Genomic DNA, 19,257 nt, shown 5'->3' with positions numbered 1-19,257 from the left:
TTTTTTCTTTCTTTCCTCCTTCATCTTTCCATCTCCCATCAAACGACTCGTCTTTCCTCTCCTGTAATTCCTTTTCTCCTTCAGTAGTCCTTTCTCGTCTCCCACCCCCTTTCCTCCTTCTCTTCCTCCTTTTTTTTTTATCTCCTACTCTCCTCCATTTCATCTCCCACCTTCCTCCTCCTCCTTCTTTTCTCCTATTTAACTCCTATCCTCCTCTTTTTTCATCTCCACCTTTCTTTTCCTCTTCTTTTTAGTTTCTCCTTCATTTCCTCATACGTTTCTCTCCTTTCTCTCCTATTCCATCCTTTAATGTTTTGCACCACCATTAACAACACGAAACAACTTTTTTTTTTTACTTTTCTTTTTCGCTACTGCACAACTACGACTTTCTGGGGTGTTATTTCATTATTTTGAATCTGTGTGTGTGTGTGTGTGTGTGTGTGTGTGTATGACAGTATCCCAAGCGTCTCGAATCACTACTTGAAGCGGTTCATTCCAGCTCTCTCTCTCTCTCTCTCTCTCTCTCTCTCTCTCTCTCTCTCTCTCTCTCTCTCTCTCTCTCTCTCTCTCTATGACGTCACAAAGCCAGCCCAAAATAGCCTGGCCACGGTTCTCATCAGTGGCCGCTATCACAATCCCGCCATCAGGCTCTTTCTCCAATTACTGCCATTTTATGATGCCTTCCATTGTGTCAACTTTCCCGCTCTCCCCCGAAGCTCATTGTGTCAACTTCCCCATTCAGCGCCGCGCGGGGGAGGAGGCGAGGCAATAAGGGGCTTGGTGGGTGGCTTACGCGCCTGCCATTCTATGATAATTGCTTGCCAAGGGTGATTGTGTGTGTGAGGACTCCCCGGCATCAGCGAGTCATCTCTGAAGGGTGTCCGTGTGGAAGAATATAAGGGGAGAGGGGGTACTTTCTAAACTGTATGTGAAAGTATTGGGGGAGAAAAAGGGAGCGAAAGTTTTTTTTTTTTTGTGTGTGTGTGTGTGTTTATGATTTTTCGTTTTGTTGCTATTGTTGTTACAGTTATACTACTACTACTACTACTACTACTACTACCACCATCTCTACCACCACCACCATTACCACCACTACTACTACAACGTTATACTTTTGCTTTTGTTGAATAGAAATTGATTTTGCCTTATCAAATTACTTACTGAATTTGAATGCTTTAAAATTATGAAAAGGTGGCAGACTGACATCAGAGGTCATATGGCGCTGTGGCGATACACTTGATAGTCATGTAAATGTAAAGATATTGTGATGTATAGCTAAGATAAAGGCCTGTAACATATAAAAAATGCGTTATAATCAAATGAAAAAATATTATATCTGTATTTTCTCTGATCGTTACTAATAATAGATTCTAACTGGCATTCTTTTTCATTTTCTTAACACATCTGTGGACGTGGCCGTGAGGTGATGCTACACGTCAGCATCACCTCCCAGTAGGCGCTATAAAGCTGGGAGCCGTTTTGTGAGTGTAGATATTTTATCTCGGCCTAAATGGGAACATTATCTGACGAAGCAGGATGAAGGAAGATCAGTTGCATACAGGAAGTAATCCCTGCAAGTTGTTACGCTACTAATGCATTATTATTATCATCATCATTATTATTAACGTCATCATCATCATCATTAACAACAACAACAACAACAACAACAACAACAACAACAACAACAACAACAACAACAATAACAACAACAACAACAATGACAGTAGTAAAAAGAGAAAAAAAGAAGAAAGAGGAGAAGGAAGAGAAGAAAGAGGAGGAGGAGAAGGAGGAGGAGGAGAAGGAGGAGGAGGAGGAGAACATGAAGCAAGGTAGACGATCACTTCGAGATAACCATTTGCTTTCTCCTTTTCCTCCTACCCCTCCCGCTCCCCCTCCCTTTCCTCCTCTTACACTGTACATTCATCCCTCACCCACCATGACGCCACACTCCATCTAAACAAAGACTACACGAAAGACAAGAAAACTCAACGAAGCGGTATGACGGTTGGTGGCAAGCTGTCTTCATAGAGAACGGGGCGGCCACTACGCAAACGCATACTAATGTACTGTAATTATAAATGCTAAAAAAAATAAATTACTGTAACAAAATATTCAGCAACACTACATATTTTCTTCTGCTAATGTGGAACTTATTCAGCTGGTTATCGATCTCAATAATAGTTTTAGTGTAGTTTCGGGCAATACGACACATATTTATAATGAATTTGATTTTTATACCTCATTAGCAGGAATAGTCTCGAAACTTAACTTTTTAGCCCAGTATTCTCTGTGATCTACTTGAGTTACAGTGGAAGCAATGAAGCGCGGCATGACAGGTCAATAATGAGGCAAGTTAGGGTTGTGATACAAGTGGTCGGGCAAGACGGCTGATTGCCTAATTGGTAGTTAACGCCATGAAGCGCACATCACACTCCACATATATATACGAATAATACTAACAGAAATAATGTCAGAAACAAAACCACAACATAAACATACAAACATATGATAATGTCAGACGCAATGCCATGGATAAAATTATAAACCAATACACACATGGCTTAAGCAGGACGACTAAACCAGGGTCATTGCCCACACCATATATGACAACAACGGAAACCTGATATGGTGTGCCAGAACCTGCTCTCCTGTACTTCATGTGTGATTTACACGATCTAGGCTTTCACTTTGATATAACAGTTGCTCTTTTCAATTTTGGCACGAAAAAAGGGCATATTATATCTACAATCAGTGACTTGGTAGAGTAGACATTATATAATTAGCTTGCACAGCACTAAAACACAGAAAATCAGACTCTAGCAACTATTAACATTTGTAAGGCATTCTTACCTTTGAGGTGCAAGATAGTCAGGTTTCATCTTCCTTCCCTGTGTCCTGAAAACACCTCCAAAACGAGGTAGCACATCTTGCATTGCTTTTACGCGGAGGAAATAGCAGTGGACTGATGATGATTATTGTAGTTTCCCGCGGAAGTCCAGTTGATTCTGCTTTTTCAACGGGGTTTTCTTTCTTACGTAAATGGTAAAGCAAGTGTCGAGGTCCCTGATTGGCTTTATTTTGATCCAGTATTTAACAATGAACATTTTATTTTGATATTACTATAATAATTATTGATGGTTGGGTGTATTGATAATTAAGGGAACATTTTTCAATACAAACGAACATGAGAACGTAGCAACAGGAGTGAATAGTCCCAATGAAATGAATACATGTATATAATTTATGTTGATATTATCGCCTACATATTTTCTAAGAATAAGCAAGCAATTAATCAACACAAAGTAAAAAAATAAATAAATAAACAATATAGTGTTGTATAGCAGCTACACGAATGGATGCCAGATGTACGATGACGTCATTTATTTATGGTTTTGGTAAATTCCTGCTTTTGATTTGCCTTCAGAACGAACATAAAAGTTTGTCTGACTGGTGGGTCAAAAGGTTGCTTGCCCGCTGCCACTTCGCCTCAGGGTCTCCGCCAGCGCATCCACCAGGTTAACCATCAGTGTGTTGCCTTCGCACTGCCGGCCGCCTCCCATGACAGCCCAAGTGAACCACCCCTGCAGAGGAATACATGCGCACTGTTGGATTAACCCGGAATAGGACTCTTTTTATCACAATCCAGATATTTATTGGTTTACAAGTCACAGCCCAGTAAAACTTTCTCCAGAAATAAAATCAGTTATTTTTTTTTCACGAGTCAAAATATTCCTTACCTTAATTCTGCCTATCACTTTGTGTTCAGCTTCGTAAAGTAACTGAATCACCTAAGGATTTAAGCTTACATCCCTAGCCTCTATACAGCCACTAAGATAAACAGTCACAAAGATAAGCAAATGGGATACATTCTGTCCAACAAGGTTCAAGACTAACACAGACGACTTGAAATGAATCTAGGTCGTCATGCTCTCTTAACTTCTTCAGTATCCTGGCATCGACTTCACTATATTTCACAAGTCATTGGAGGACTTTATCAAGTGAAGGATGACACGTTCGTGATCAAAGCATTTTAAATAATCTACAGCTACTCATTCAAAATCATTACGTCTTATTCACTCCATTGTCTATGAAGGGATATGATGAGGTTCGGATGTTATATATAGTACTGAAAGAGTTAATATTTCCACTGAGCACACCATGACTCACTGAGCCATATTCTGAAACATGCATGTGGCGCAACTCCTTTCCATTCAAATGGCTCCAGTTGAAGTTAGACGGGTTTTTAAGGGTGTTTTTACTGTTCTAGTGACATTAACAATATTTCTACATTATTAACACGAGAAACACTCTTGATAAGCCGCCAAATCATCACTGTGGCCTTGGAGTTTAGTCGTGATGATAGAGTAAAGCTTTTCAAAACACGAGCCACAACACCCACCTGCGCCAGCCTAATCCACTCGGAGGGCACCACCACCTCCACCTCCTCGCCGCGGGAACGCAGCAGCCCCGCCCGCTCCAGCACCGTCCATACTGCCTCCCACAATCCTACGCCTTCTGCTGCAAAAAAAAAAAAAAAAAAAAGAAAAAAAAAAAAAAAAAGAATTCACTTGGCGTGGCAGTAGTGTGTGTGTGTGTATGTGTGTGTGTGTGTGTGTTCGCTGCCCGGATCAGGATTACCTGCCCGGTTACTGCATATTTTTTACTGGCATTGATTAATTAAATTCTGGGGAGAGTCCTGATCTTTTTTTCTTTTTCTTTTTTTTTCTATTTTCAGTACGTAATTACCTGAGCAACAAATTTGAGTTACTTTCGCGTTTCAAATTAAGGTAATGATCTCATCTAATATACGTACGAGCAGTTGCCTAATTAAAATTCCTGTTGTGTTTTGAGAGCTTATCTAGACATCTACTTATTTATCTTCTTTCTTGAAGTTCTTCATTATGAATTGTCTCGTCTTTGCTCTGCTTCTATTTTAAAGCCGAAACTATCTATACCAGCCCGAATGCTGGTGTAAAGAAGGAAACAGTACCTGCTCTGCCACGGTCACCTGCAGCAGCTACAGGTAGACATGCAACACCTGCGAGGAGGAGTTTGTTAATTACCTGTCCCCATTTCCTCCCTGAAAACTTCCAGCAGGTGATGTAAGTCTGCCTCGGTGCCAGACCCCAGCAGCAGGCGACGGACCTAGGGTGAAGGAACGAAGGCAGGAAAAGGGTGTGCATGAAGAGCAGGTATAATATATATATATATATATATATATATATATATATATATATATATATATATATATATATATATATATATATATATATATATATATATATATATATATATATATATATATATATATATATATATATATATATATATATATATATATATATATATATATATATATATATATATATATATATATATATATATATATATATATATATATATATATATATATATATATATATATATATATATATATATATATATATATATATATATATATATATGAATTAACTAGATATAGTGCATAACTAAAGGCAAACTAACTGATAATTGACTAATTTATTGAATGACCATTAAGTAGGTACTAATGAAATAATTATTTTATAGTTATAATTAATTAATTTACTATGTATCAAAATAAGTAGCTGAGTGATTGATTAACCGACTAAGTCATTGACCAATAACTAACTAGTAACTTACAACAAATTAATCACAAACCAGTTAATAACGAACTATGTAAAAAATTAACTAACCAACCAACTAACTAACTAAACTAGCTGACCTATCAAAACTTCAATGCAGATCATCAAAGTAAAAACTTAATTCATCAAGAAATACTTGAGAACCGTAGCCCTCCCACCCCAGCAAAGGCTCCTCATTTACTTCCTGCAGCAGATCCGCCCAGAGACTCGCCGGTGACTGTCCAAGGAAGTCGTGCAGGAACTTCAGAAGCGTGGCGTGGTCAGGCACCTCGCCACACAGGTCAGGGCTCTCCATGGCCTGATGGGGAGGTGGAGGCGTCGTCATCATGAATCAAGAACACCAGTCACGTTCAGTTGGGATTAATAAGTAAATAAATAAACTAAACGACTAGCAAATGATTATGTTAAATACTCGAAGCACCACCGCTGCACCTACTACACCATTAACACACTACCACACTACTGCCACACCACCACAGCTCCACCTCCACCATCTCCACCATCACCATTACCACACTACCCATATCGAACCACCACCATATCACCACTATAATATACCTCCTACACCACCAACACCTCCCCGCGACCACACTAAATCACCATCACTACATCCCAACACTACACCACCACGCTACCCCCGTCAGCACACATTCACCACTCAGCAGGACGCCAGCACGAGGCACCTGAGCAAGGACGGCAGTGACGGTATCGTGGAGCTCCTGCATGCTGGCGGTGTCGGCGTGGAAGGTCACCACCAAGCCAGCAGGGGTGTGTCGCGCTACCACCCGCGCCACCACCTTTCCGGCGTCCTCACCCAGAAACTCGTCCACTTTCTTCACTAACAGTACATTTGTGGATGAAAATAATGATGATGATGATATTGATAATGATAATAATAATGATAATAAATAAATAGATAAATGAATAAAGATAGATTAAAAAAATACATTAATAAACACTAAGGAAAAATAGTATAATGAAGTAAAGCTGAGCACAATGATGGTAAAACTAAATAAATTAATAAGGAATACTAATGCAGTAATATTAAATAGTAAAGTAGTTGATAATGAAAAAGAAAGTGCATATAAAAGAGAGAGAGAGAGAGAGAGAGAGAGAGAGAGAGAGAGAGAGAGAGAGAGAGAGAGAGAGAGAGAGAGAGAGAGAGAGAGAATCAGGGACGATAAAGAACCAACGAATAACAAATCAGATGAAGTTACAAAATATAATCCTTTACAAAAATCATACCAAAAGAAAAATAAACAAATAAATAATAATAATAATAATAATAATAATAATAATAATAATAATAATAACAATTATAACAATAATCCCCACTAGCAAGTTCAAGATACAAGATAAAGACAAACAATAAAAGTCGAGTCAATCAAGTCATGCGAACAAAAAAAACACGGAGCATCATTCAATACTGAGCTGATCCACCCCGTCACTCTCTCCTTGCCTTCCCACGTCACCCCCACACGGTCTGACTCGCCCAGCAGTGTGTGACTGTCGCGACCAAGCGTGAGGGAAGCGGCGAGGGAGGACGCGAGGACCGGCCACTTCAGCCACACCTTGTAGCTCCACCAGTCACGGAAATCCAGGACCAGCTGCGTGGAGGGGAGCGCCGCCGCCTGGAGGTGAACACAAAGGAGGAGAAAAAAAGAAAAAAATGACTTATTTCTACCCACAAAGATTCCTCACCTAAAATAATTATCCAGCATGAAAATATCCACTGAGAGAGAGAGAGAGAGAGAGAGAGAGAGAGAGAGAGAGAGAGAGAGAGAGAGAGAGAGAGAGAGAGAGAGAGAGGTGGAACTTACCTGGTCGAAAGAGAAGCTGAAAGTTTTCTGGTACCACTGCAGGAGAGAGACGCCCCACTCCGCCTTCACCACCATGTTGCCCCACTCCCAGGTGTTCACCACGTACTCCCACCCAGTCCAGTCACGATTGAACCGAAATATTTCTAGAATTCAAAGTGATAAAAAATATTTTTGCAATATTTTTCTTGTATAGTTTAAATAATTTTTTTTCTCTCTCTCTCTCTCTCTCTCTCTCTCTCTCTCTCTCTCTCTCTCTCTCTCTCTCTCTCTCTCTCTCTCTCTCTCTCTCTCTCTCTCTCTCTCTCTCTCTCTCTCTCTCTCTCTCTCTCTCTCTCTCTCTCTCTCTCTCTCTCTCTCTCTCTCTCTCTCTCTCTCTCTCTCTCTCTCTCTCTCTCTCTCTCTCTCTCTCTCTTGCTTTGAACTTTAGCTTCTCAGGCTCCGGTTCACTCACGGTTCAAGTTCCAGCCAACGAGAGGACAGAATGCCAGGTGTGTGCGCTGCAGGATCCGAATCCAGCGTCCTCCGTCAGATGAGACTATGCGTGCGGTGCGTGGAGGGAGATAAAGGGAGGGTGTCGTGAGGTACAGGTAAGTAAACAACTCAAGTACACTACTGTGGCACTGATGACGCGACCGACAAAAAATATTAGAACAGTACTATCCAAATAGTTATGATTTCAAAAGGTATAGCGAACAACTTTTTTTAATTATAAATTCTTATTTGCAAGAAATCAAGTATATAAAAAGACCTGAATAAAAGGACTTACTAACATCATAAGAAACGTATCATTAAATTTTCCCTTAATAGTCAAATTTCGTTCTACATGAAGTGTGGACGTACTTACCGAAAGTTTTCATGTTGGAAGAAAGGCTGAAAACCCGGGAAGTTAATTTTTGTGTAGTCTCTTGAACAGCTTCACTTGACACTGACTCTTCCGGTCCATCACACTCCGCTTTCCTGGAACATTCTTCGTCTACATTTAACATTACGGAATCATGATCATTTTGCTTTAAGTCTTCTGATTTATGATCTCGACCACTACAAACTTCATTCTGGTCTACTGTCTGTTCTTTTCTTAAATCTGAGTCGCAATCACTGTCGACGTGGTGCCGCGACTTGGCTTTTGGCTCCTTGACATTGCCGTCCCCACAACCTTCAGCATCACACCTGCCAGCCTCACCTCTGTCATCCGTGACCTGAGTCTCCTCGTCCTGCTTCTCCTGCTTGAAGTGAACGAATTCTAACGATATGTCAGATTTGGTAGACTTGACTTCCCCATTAACTTCCCAATGTTGCTTGCCCTGATTTTTCCAGAGCTTCGTCTCCCACTCGAGGGCTGTAGAGATAATTGGCACATGTAGGCTCACCTGCCAGTGTTCTCTGAAAGTTAAGAGAGGACTCATGGTTATAAACAATTGTCTAATGTAATCTATCAGTGCTTGAAAAGACATTTTACAGAAAACTTTTTTTCGAAACAAATGAAGTATTGGCACCTTCAAACACATGACTGCAAACCTACCCAGTGTGTGGCGTGACGGTGAGGTTCAGGAGACGCCGACGCTTCCCCGGCATCAGCGAGTCCAAAGATACGCCAAAGATGGATTCAGAGAACTGAGTGCGCACCACCACGCCCCGTCCTGCCTCGGTTCCGGCTGCGTCTCGCTCTATACGAGGTATAAACAATCCTTTTAATTCGTTGCCTCAAGGTATATCATAGACTCCTTTATAAAGAAATCTATGGTTGCATCTTTTAGAAAGGAAAATTACGACTCCGACTATAGCAATGCCTTTCATATTTTATGCAATTTTTATTTCTTCCTTTTTCTTTTTCTTTTTTTTCCCATCCTAACATTAAATTTAACCGAAAAAATCTTAACTAACGGTCATATCTTGCGCAGTGCTATTTAATTTTGATTTGAGATAATGAAAAGCAATATAGGTTTGCAGAGGATCTAAACCACCAAATAATAATAATAATAATAATAATAATAATAATAATAATAATAATGATAATAATAGTAATAATAATAATAATAATAATAACAATAATTCCCTGTTTAATAAAAATGTATACGTACACTCAATACACTGCGAGGCCCATCAGCTCCACCTCTTCACACACACACACACACACACACACACACACACACTTACACACCTTGGTCAAGCTGAGGCGGCGCGGGGTCACCACTGGAGGCCTTGCCGCGCTCTTCCTCACCGCCTCTCAACCACAGCCGCCACCACTGCCCCGCCTGGCCCTCATGCCCGCTGGCCAGGCTGAGGGTGGTCCTGGGAGCCGCCATGAACAGCATCTAGAGGAAGGAATAGTGTGACCTCATCTCTTTTATTTCAGAGTGGCATGACAAGAATTTTGTATGTTTTTTTTTTTCTATAGGAATGATGAAGCAATGGTAGTATGTAATATATGAAGATAATAATGAGATGCAAATGTTAAAGATCAGATTTCTATTGCTGTGGTACTTTGTAAGCAGAAACTATGGATATTTAAATAGTTTTTTTTTTTTTTTTTGCCTTTTGCAAGTCTTCCTCACGCATACGCATTAAAAGAAAATAATGAATAAATATATTAATAAACTACCAAATAAAAATAAATATAGGAAGACAAGGCAACAGATAAAACTAAACATGACATACAGGAAAAATAAAAAAAAATAAAGACAAAACAATATATATATATATATATATATATATATATATATATATATATATATATATATATATATATATATATATATATATATATATATATATATATATATATATATATATATATATATATACGAGTATATATATATATATATATATATATATATATATATATATAATAAAAATATAACAAGAAAATCTATAAGGTAATATTCTCACGCTCTCTCACCTCTTCCTCGGGGTGCCACGCTACGCTCACCAACTCCTCAGCTGATCCAACGCCCCCCACATGCTGGTACCTCTGCGCCACGACTTTGAGCGCATCACCTGTGTAGCCACCTGTCACCTGGAGGACGCGACCTGAGTAATTCCCGGTGACATTGCATCCACAGTTAGTCAGGTCAGTCTGTGAAAACAATGACATCTTACATTAGGCGAGTGGGAGGAGGTGTGTGTGTGTGTGTGTGTGTGTGTGTGTGTGTGTGTGTGTGTGTGTGTGTGTGTGTGTGTGTGTGTGTGTGTGTGATTTATTCCAGCAGGTGTTCAGCTTGAGTCTTAAATTGAAAAAAACGTCATTAAATTTAGTTAGTGTATTGTTCCTTCTTTTAAGACACGTTAGGTTATGCACCCACCCACCTGCAGAGCCAAGGTAAGGGACCGGGTGGAGGGAGAGGTCCCCACTCTGAAATACAAGAAAAGTTGAAGCTTCAGTCTCTCTCTCTCTCTCTCTCTCTCTCTCTCTCTCTCTCTCTCTCTCTCTCTCTCTCTCTCTCTCTCTAATACATTAGTTCACTTAGAAATAATTTCTACCCTGACCAAACCACTTAAATGACATGTCGCTGAAGGACCACGACCAAATAGTCTCATTATATTGAATTTATAGACATGTAATAAAGAAGTGTCCTATAGCTGTTATTTTCACGCTATTGGTATATCATATAGGGCAGTGATTCCTAACCTTTCCCAAGTTCATGCATCCTTCCATGAGCTTTTGAGATATTCATGTACAATTCATTAAAAGAAAATCACACTTTTCTCTAACTTTAAGACTGAAAATATACAAGTAATAGTACTTATCTATCCATCTTCGGTGCGGCGTATTAAGTGTTACCTGAGAAATGTTTGAGTGGAGTCATCAGTTCGGTTTAACGTGTAAGCGGTGACCAGGCGGAAGGATGCTGCCGATGCCTGCTGGCTGTGTGCCGGGATCCCCACCACTGTTACCAGCATCAACGCCGCACCTAGAGTAAGGGAAAGATGGTTGTATGGTTTATGACAATACACATTTCATTCGTTCATGTAAATTATCTTTGTAGTGTCGAGTACAATAATTTCGGATTAGTGATGATTATAGATAGAGTTTCTTTATAGCGGTAAGTTCGATAATTACAGAATAGTTTACCACTTCCAACGTAATCGCAGAATAATTCCTCTTGGAAGTTGATAATCTGCGTATAGTGTCGTACAATAATCACACACCAGTTCCTTTAGGTAAACTATTTGTTATATTGGCTAATATGATAATTATAGAATGGTCAATCAACAATGTTTCCACTAGGACGAACAACCCCACTCGCTTATGAAACCTCAGTTCCATGGTATAGCAGGTCGACGTTTTACTTAAAGAATATCCACACCTTTCCAGTTTTGGATGCTAACCGGGGTAACTCAATCATCTTCCAAGACTGAATAACATTATGATTGTGGCGCTTCCTGGCTTTCCACTTTCCCTTACATATCCAGTCACGCGGCAATTTCAAAATACACGTTAGAATATTTTCGCGAACGGTGAGTTTATTTGACGGTTTAAAATTGTTTGTATTTGTCACACACGTGACTACTCTACCACGGAACCAGGTGCCTGCCTCTCAACTCGTGGCGCTGCCACGTGTATAGCTTGAGGCATACTGGATACGTGACCTCTAGCAGGCTACCAAGCCGATAACGAGGGGTGGAGTTCCATCGAGCTTCAGTCTCCTCCAAGGGTCGCTACAGCTCTGAGGTCGCCTTGGCATACGCTGGGAGCCTCATATACACTCGAGAGCGGTGGTAAGAGTTACACCAGTGTTACACACCCACACACACACACACACACAAACACATTTATATTTATTTTCTATTATGTATATGTAAAGGTGTTTATTTTTGTAATTTGTATCTATATGCATTTACTAACTTGGCTTAAGTTATTAACTGAACCAGTCTTTTAAGTTATTCAGTCCAGTTCAGATTGCCACTCCTTGTTACTTTTACTTACTTAAATAATCTTCAATTTTGTATTGTTACTTAATTTAAGGGTTAACTTTAAGATATTAAATAGCAGTTAAAATGTCTCCTTTTCTCTTTTCTTTTAACCCTTCCATTGTTAGTGTGAGCAACACCCCTTCATGGTCCATCCCCTAGAGTTCAGTGTATGCTCACACGTAACAATTGGGGGCCCATCCGGGATATTACACATGTTTACACATACATATAACTACACTAGTTCGTTTCATGCTCTCGAGTGTATATGAAGTTGTGCTTATTTCTTTGTTGGTGAATTTTTGCGTTTTTCCGCTTTAAAAGTACGCGAGGTACCGGCGTCTAGTCATAAAAGCGTTAAAAACCTAACAATTGATTTCCAGTGTTGCTTTAATGTCGGTTCGATTCCCCTAGTAGTGACCTTCGATTCCCCTAGTAGTGACCTTCACCCCGAACTCCGAGACTCCTTAAAACTTGGGAACTTGCGTTCCACTCTTTGCTTGAAAGCAGCGAATACGGCAAGCCATTACAAGTGCTTAAGTGTTAGTTCTATGGTAGTCATTTTGGGGCAGTGGTTATCGCTACACTTCTTCGATTCGTTGCCTCTTCAGAAGCACAGTTAAGGCGTTGCTAAGCTTGACTCAACTAGACTCAAAAACGAGTCTCTGTCGATGCACGCGGGTCAACTCATTTCCCTCCGACTCGTGGTTTCGAACCTGTCGTTCACGCGGGTCCTTCCGACTCGTGGTGGCGAACCTAGGTCTTGGATCAGGTTTCAGTGTAGGGCTCAGACACACTTGATTTGGTTCAATTGACCTCACGCTCATTAATCACGCTCATTAATCATGTCGCATGAGTTAAACTTGGACGCATTTTGCAGTAATCCTTCTGTGGCGGAGCTACAAACTGCCAAAGTGACAAAGAATGATTTAAAGTACATAGCCCGACAGTTTGATCTCTCATATCCGTCTGACATTCGGAAGGAAGAACTCCGAACTCAAATCCTGGTTCACCTTGGAGGTGAAGCCACTAGTGCTGCTTCACAGCACGACGCCAGTTTAATGCTCGAACTCGAAAAGCTGAAACTAATGGCAGCAAGAGAAAGAGAGAGAGAAGAGAGAGAACTAAGGCGAGAAGAACTAGCTTTTCAAAAAGAAAAAGCGGAAAGAGATCTGGCATATGTAAAAGAAAAGGAGGAAAAAGAAAGAGAGGAGAGAGAAAAAGAAAGAATCCACGAGACCCAACTCGCACAATTAAAATCTCGATCAACCACCACAGCTGACCTCAAACAAAAGTTAACTAAATATCTCTCACTACTCCCTCAGTTCTCTGACAAAGACCCCGAAACTTTCTTTGGACAGTTCGAGGACACAGCAGTACATTTTGAACTGCCCCGAGAAGACTGGCCTTGGCTTCTTAAACCCAAACTCAGCCAAAAGGCTTTAACTATTTTGAACGGCCTCGAAAACAACACGGATTACGACTGTGTCAAACAGGGCATCCTAGCGGCGTACTCCATTACCACAGAAGGATACCGTCAGTCTTTTCGAAAAATGTTCAAAACTCCGCAACAAACCTATCTAGAGTTTGCCTCAGAGAAACTGAGGGCTCTCAAGCGTTGGCTTAAGTCAGCCGCGATAACCACGTACGACGAATTAGTAAATCTCTTAGCCTTAGAAGAGTTCATGCGTAAGCTCCCTTACTCAGTAATGTTACACATCACCAACAAAGAAGAAACAGATCTTCTCAAAGTCGCTCAGTTAGCGGACCTTTTCTCCCTGGTGAATCGCAAGGCAACCTCAGACAAGCTGACCGAGACTCCTAGTGGTAAGATAAACTCGGGTAACTCAGGGGTTGGTAAAATGACCGGCAGTAGTACTCGACCACCTCTATTTTGTGCTTTTTGTAAACAGCCGGGGCACCTCATAAAGAACTGTCCTAATCCCAAGTGCAAGGTAGCTCAAACATATCCTGCCAAGCCAGTTGCTTCCATACAAGCTCTTCCCTCCTTCCCTGTACCTAAAGACTTGTTTGAGCCTTTCAGGTCTGTAGGCACCATCAGCATTGATAACAAGGATCACCCAGTTAAGATTGTCAAGAGACACCTGTTCAGCTCAGTCCCTAGTGCTGAAGTCAGCAGTCCCTGGTATTGAACAGTGTTACACAGGTGAAAAGGTATATTTAAAAGACTTCCATGACCCCTTCCCCATTGCATTAGCTAAAGTACATCTTGATAGCCCACTAGTAAGAGGTGAAGTGATAATAGGAGTTAGTGAAGAACCAGCCTTACCCATCCCTAATGCTCAACTACTCCTCGCTAATGACCTAGCTGGCAGTAAGGTGACTCCCCCTTTGGTAATTAGTGACACAATGCTGATGGATAACCCCACTGTACAGTTAGAAGAGCAACAACCAGGCTTATTCCCTGTTTGTGCCACTATTCGTGCACAAGCAAGGAAATCTGATCAGTCTTTCTCACTTCCAAAGAAGAGCCCATCCCCACTTGAACTCAATCAAATATTTTCTGAAAAACTTCTCACTGAGGCTCAACAGGAAGACACTACTTTGACTCAATTTCATGACAAGGTTATCCCTCCAGATCAAATTACTCATTACCCTGCCTTTTACAAACAGGATGGAGTTCTCATGAGTGTTCCGGCCCTCTAAGGTCCCAGAATGTGCTCAGCCGTCTGCAGGAAGCGAACCTCACCGTGAAGCTGGCGAAGTCTACGTTCGGAGCTGCCACCGCTTGAGTCACGGCGTCTCAACTTGCTGCCTCGAGCCGGAAGACGCTGATTCCACATCCTCATGCTTTTTTTTTTTTTTTTTTTTTATGTAGGAAGGATACTGGCCAAGGGCAACAAAAATCTAATAAAAAAAAAAATGCCCACTGAAATGCCAGTCCCTTAAAAGGGTCAAAGCAGTGGTCAAAAATTGGTGGATGCCAGTCCCTTAAAAGGGTCAAAGCAGTGGTCAAAAATTGGTGGATAAGTGTCTTGAAACCTCCCTCTTGAAGGAATTCAAGTCATAGGAAGGTGGAAATACAGAAGCAGGCAAGGAGTTCCAGAGTTTACCAGAGAAAGGGATGAATGATTGAGAATACTGGTTAACTCTTGCGTTAGAGAGGTGGACAGAATAGGAGTGAGAGAAAGAAGAAAGTCTTGTGCAGCGAGGCCGCGGGAGGAGGGGAGGCATGCAGTTAGCAAGATCAGAAGAGCAGTTGGCATGAAAATAGCGGTAGAAGACAGCTAGAGATGCAACATTGCGGCGGTGAGAGAGGGGCTGAAGACAGAGGAGAGGAGTTGATGAGACGAAAAGCTTTTGATTCCACCCTGTCTAGAACAGCAGTATGAGTGGAACCCCCCCAGACATGTGAAGCATACTCCATACATGGACGGATAAGGCCCTTGTACAGAGTTAGCAGCTGGGGGGGTGAGAAAAACTGGCGGAGACGTCTCAGAACACCTAACTTCATAGAAGCTGTTTTAGCTAGAGATGAGATGTGAAGTTTCCAGTTCAGATTATAAGTAAAGGACAGACCGAGGATGTTCAGTGTAGAAGAGGGGGACAGTTGAGTGTCATTGAAGAAAAGAGGATAGTTGTCTGGAAGATTGTGTCGAGTTGATAGATGGAGGAATTGAGTTTTTGAGGCATTGAACTATACCAAGTTTGCTCTGCCCCAATCAGAAATTTTAGAAAGATCAGAAGTCAGGCGTTCTGTGGCTTCCCTGCGTGATATGTTTACCTCCTGAAGGGTTGGACGTCTATGAAAAGACGTGGAAAAGTGCAGGGTGGTATCATCAGCATAGGAGTGGATAGGACAAGAAGTTTGGTTTAGAAGATCATTAATGAATAATAAGAAGAGAGTGGGTGACAGGACAGAACCCTGAGGAACACCACTGTTAATAGATTTAGGAGAAGAACAGTGACCGTCTACCACAGCAGCAATAGAACGGTCAGAAAGGAAACTTGAGATGAAGTTACAGAGAGAAGGATAGAAACCGTAGGAGGGTAGTTTGAAAATCAAAGCTTTGTGCCAGACTCTATCAAAGGTTTTTGATATGTCCAAGGCAACAGCAAAAGTTTCACCGAAGTCTCTAAAAGAGGATGACCAAGACTCAGTAAGGAAAGCCAGAAGATCACCAGTAGAGCGGCCTTGACGGAACCCATACTGGCGATCAGATAGAAGGTTGTGAAGTGATAGATGTTTAAGAATCTTCCTGTTGAGGATAGATTCAAAAACTTTAGATAAGCAGGAAATTAAAGCAATAGGACGGTAGTTTGAGGGACTAGAACGGTCACCCTTTTTAGGAACAGGTTGAATGTAGGCAAACTTCCAGCAAGAAGGAAAGGTAGATGTTGACAGACAGAGCTGAAAGAGTTTGACTAGGCAAGGTGCAAGCACGGAGGCAGAGTTTCGGAGAACAATAGGAGGGACCCCATCAGGTCCATAAGCCTTCCGAGGGTTTAGGCCAGCGAGGGCATGAAAAACATCATTACGAAGAATTTTAATACCTTTATGCGCCTTAATGAACCTTTATGCGTCACCTCATGAATACTGACTGGATCATCTGTTTCTTCCTTTTTCCAGAACCCCGCGTGGCTGTAGTGCATCCCCTCTTATGCTGTTGTCCTGCTTGATATGCTGCGGTGGAGCTTCTATCGTCCTGGAAGAGCAAGGAAGGGCAGCACGATAAGCCTTTGTGTAACATGTCCTGCCTGTGTTTCAGCGGCAGCCATGGAGAGTCTAGTTTATAATTCCGAGATGCAGGGAAGGGAAGAAATAACGTCACATTTGTGTAGAGACGGGAGGGAAGAAGGGATGGAGGGAATAAATAGTTCAACAAACATATCTATTAGATTTTAGTTTCGTTGCATCAGATTGTCTAGGGTTACTCTAGTTAAATAGTTCTCGTCTTACTGTAATTTCCAGTCAAGAGTAATTCAACGCTTGATTTCAGCGTGGCGGTAAGAACTATAGAGGGAATGATGAAACTCGAAAAGGTAGAAGCCACGCTAAACTTTGGCATCTCAGCTGTACAGAGGCCAGGAGTTCATTTGTTATTTAATATCGATAAATTGCAATTTAATATCGATAAATTGCAATTTAATATCGATAAATGCAAAGTCCTTAGCGTAGGTAGAGGAAACCCACACAATAGGTACACATTAAACACCCAAACTCTGGTAGGTACAGGGTACGAGAAAGATTTAGGAGTTATAGTTAGCTCTGAACTCCGTCTAGGGAAACAATGCATAGAAGCCAGAAACAAGGCAAATAGGGTACTAGGATTCATTTTTAGGAGTGTTAAAAGTAGAAGGCCGGAAGTAATATTAAAGTTATACTTGGCGCTGGTCAGACCTCATCTAGACTACGCTGTGCAGTTCTGGTCCCCACATTACAGGAAAGATATAGGTCTATTAGAATCAGTACAGAGGAGAATGACTAAAAGGATACAGGGGATGAGGAGTATTCCTTACGAAGCGAGGTTGAAGCGGTTAAATTTACATTCTCTAGAGAGACGTAGGTTAAGAGGGGACCTGATAGAAGTCTTTAAGTGGTATAAGGGTTATAACAAGGGAGATGTAAGCAAAATTCTTAGGATCAGCAACCAGGGTAGAACAAGAAATAACGGGTTCAAGCTTGAAAAATTTAGGTTTAGGAAGGAGATAGGAAAAAATTGGTTCTCGAATAGATCAGCAACCAGGGTAGAACAAGAAATAACGGGTTCAAGCTTGAAAAATTTAGGTTTAGGAAGGAGATAGGAAAAAATTGGTTCTCGAATAGAGTGGTAGATGAGTGGAACGGACTCAGTAATCATGTAGTTAGTGCTAGGACACTAGAGAGCTTTAAGAGAAGATTAGACAAGTTTATGGATGGGGATAACAGATGGAAATAGGTAGGAGTGTTTCATACAGGGACTGCCACGTGTAAGCCTGGTCGCTTCTTGCAGCTTCCCTTATTTCTTATGTTCTTATGTTCTTATTTGTGGTTAAGGTCAAAACTTGTGGTCTTTCATATTTTATAAAGGAACACTTTTCAATAAAGGGCCAGAAAGCCTCTGAACTTTCCATCTATCACATCCAGATCTACATCCACATCCTGCTTGGTATACAGGAATGATATTGGTCTTGGGAGGTGAGTAAAACTTAACACGTTCTCTTTACCAACTTTGCAGCTGTCATGTTAATCTGCGGCATCTGCACTGCGTCTTTCCATCTGTCCCCGTCTTCACTTCCTGCACTTGTCTCCACTTCATTATCATTCATCTTTTTCCTCGCGATCCTCGTCCTCCAGTTCTTCCTTTTACATCTATCTAATTTCACATTCCTACGTTTCCTGCTTCTCTTCTTCTTCTTCTCCTCCAATGGCAAAAGTTATAACGAAAAACAACGTACGTAACTGCAATTGGTGCACCTTTGATTCTGCTTATCATATACTAAAACGACAATGACAGCAGCAGAAGCAGCAGCAACAACAACAACAATAATCCATTACAAGTTACCTAGCTGCCATGTCCATCATTCTAATCATCATCATTACGTTCATTAATTATCACTGAATTTCAAGACATACACCCACAGACACACACATCCTTGGAGGCGAGCGAGCAGTGGAGCAGTGGTAGGTGGGAGACAGTAAAGAGGAAGTCTCATAAACATCCCAGAGCGTATTCAGAGTAATGTCCCAGTTAAGGTTGGAGTTTATGGCCAAGTTTTTGCACTTAGCGAGCGATGATCTGCACGTCAGCCCACAGGGAACGAGAAGGTATGAGCTAATGAGTTGAAAGTGAGTAGTGGCGCGTGAGATCCACCTACTTAATGATGTGTGTGTGTGTGTGTGTGTGTGTGTGTCTGTGTGTGTG

The 19,257-nt window shown here is 41.1% G+C and overlaps 2 protein-coding genes across 3 annotated transcripts; one reads left to right on the top strand and one right to left on the bottom strand.

The window, feature by feature from the left end:
* Positions 1 to 3,060: 3,060 nt before the first annotated feature.
* On the bottom strand, positions 3,061 to 11,608 carry LOC135113785 (uncharacterized). 2 transcript variants are annotated; one of them, XM_064029373.1, is made up of 14 exons: positions 11,262 to 11,608; positions 10,787 to 10,832; positions 10,380 to 10,556; positions 9,642 to 9,795; positions 9,003 to 9,147; positions 8,328 to 8,863; positions 7,935 to 8,018; positions 7,484 to 7,626; positions 7,123 to 7,294; positions 6,347 to 6,501; positions 5,845 to 5,961; positions 5,064 to 5,145; positions 4,400 to 4,515; positions 3,061 to 3,581 (listed from the first exon to the last, which is right to left on the bottom strand). In XM_064029373.1, the coding sequence occupies exons 1-14, from the start codon at positions 11,378 to 11,380 to the stop codon at positions 3,456 to 3,458; spliced, it is 2,172 nt and encodes a 723-aa protein (XP_063885443.1). In that variant the 5' UTR covers positions 11,381 to 11,608; the 3' UTR covers positions 3,061 to 3,455. The 2 variants fall into 2 exon arrangements, with proteins under 2 accessions (XP_063885443.1, XP_063885442.1); XM_064029372.1 differs by having other exon boundaries at positions 4,400 to 4,518; positions 11,262 to 11,603.
* Positions 11,609 to 13,236: 1,628 nt separating this feature from the next.
* On the top strand, positions 13,237 to 18,452 carry LOC135113859 (uncharacterized). Its single transcript, XM_064029482.1, has 3 exons — positions 13,237 to 13,305; positions 13,717 to 18,048; positions 18,141 to 18,452. Exons 1-2 carry the CDS (start codon positions 13,237 to 13,239, stop codon positions 14,542 to 14,544), a joined length of 897 nt encoding a protein of 298 aa, XP_063885552.1. The 3' UTR covers positions 14,545 to 18,048; positions 18,141 to 18,452.
* Positions 18,453 to 19,257: the final 805 nt, after the last annotated feature.

The sequence above is a fragment of the Scylla paramamosain genome, chromosome 26, assembly GCF_035594125.1.
Source record: "Scylla paramamosain isolate STU-SP2022 chromosome 26, ASM3559412v1, whole genome shotgun sequence".
Lineage (NCBI taxonomy): Eukaryota > Metazoa > Arthropoda > Malacostraca > Decapoda > Portunidae > Scylla > Scylla paramamosain.
Note: the sequence above shows the minus strand (reverse complement) of the source record. Positions and strands in the feature narration are given on the sequence as shown.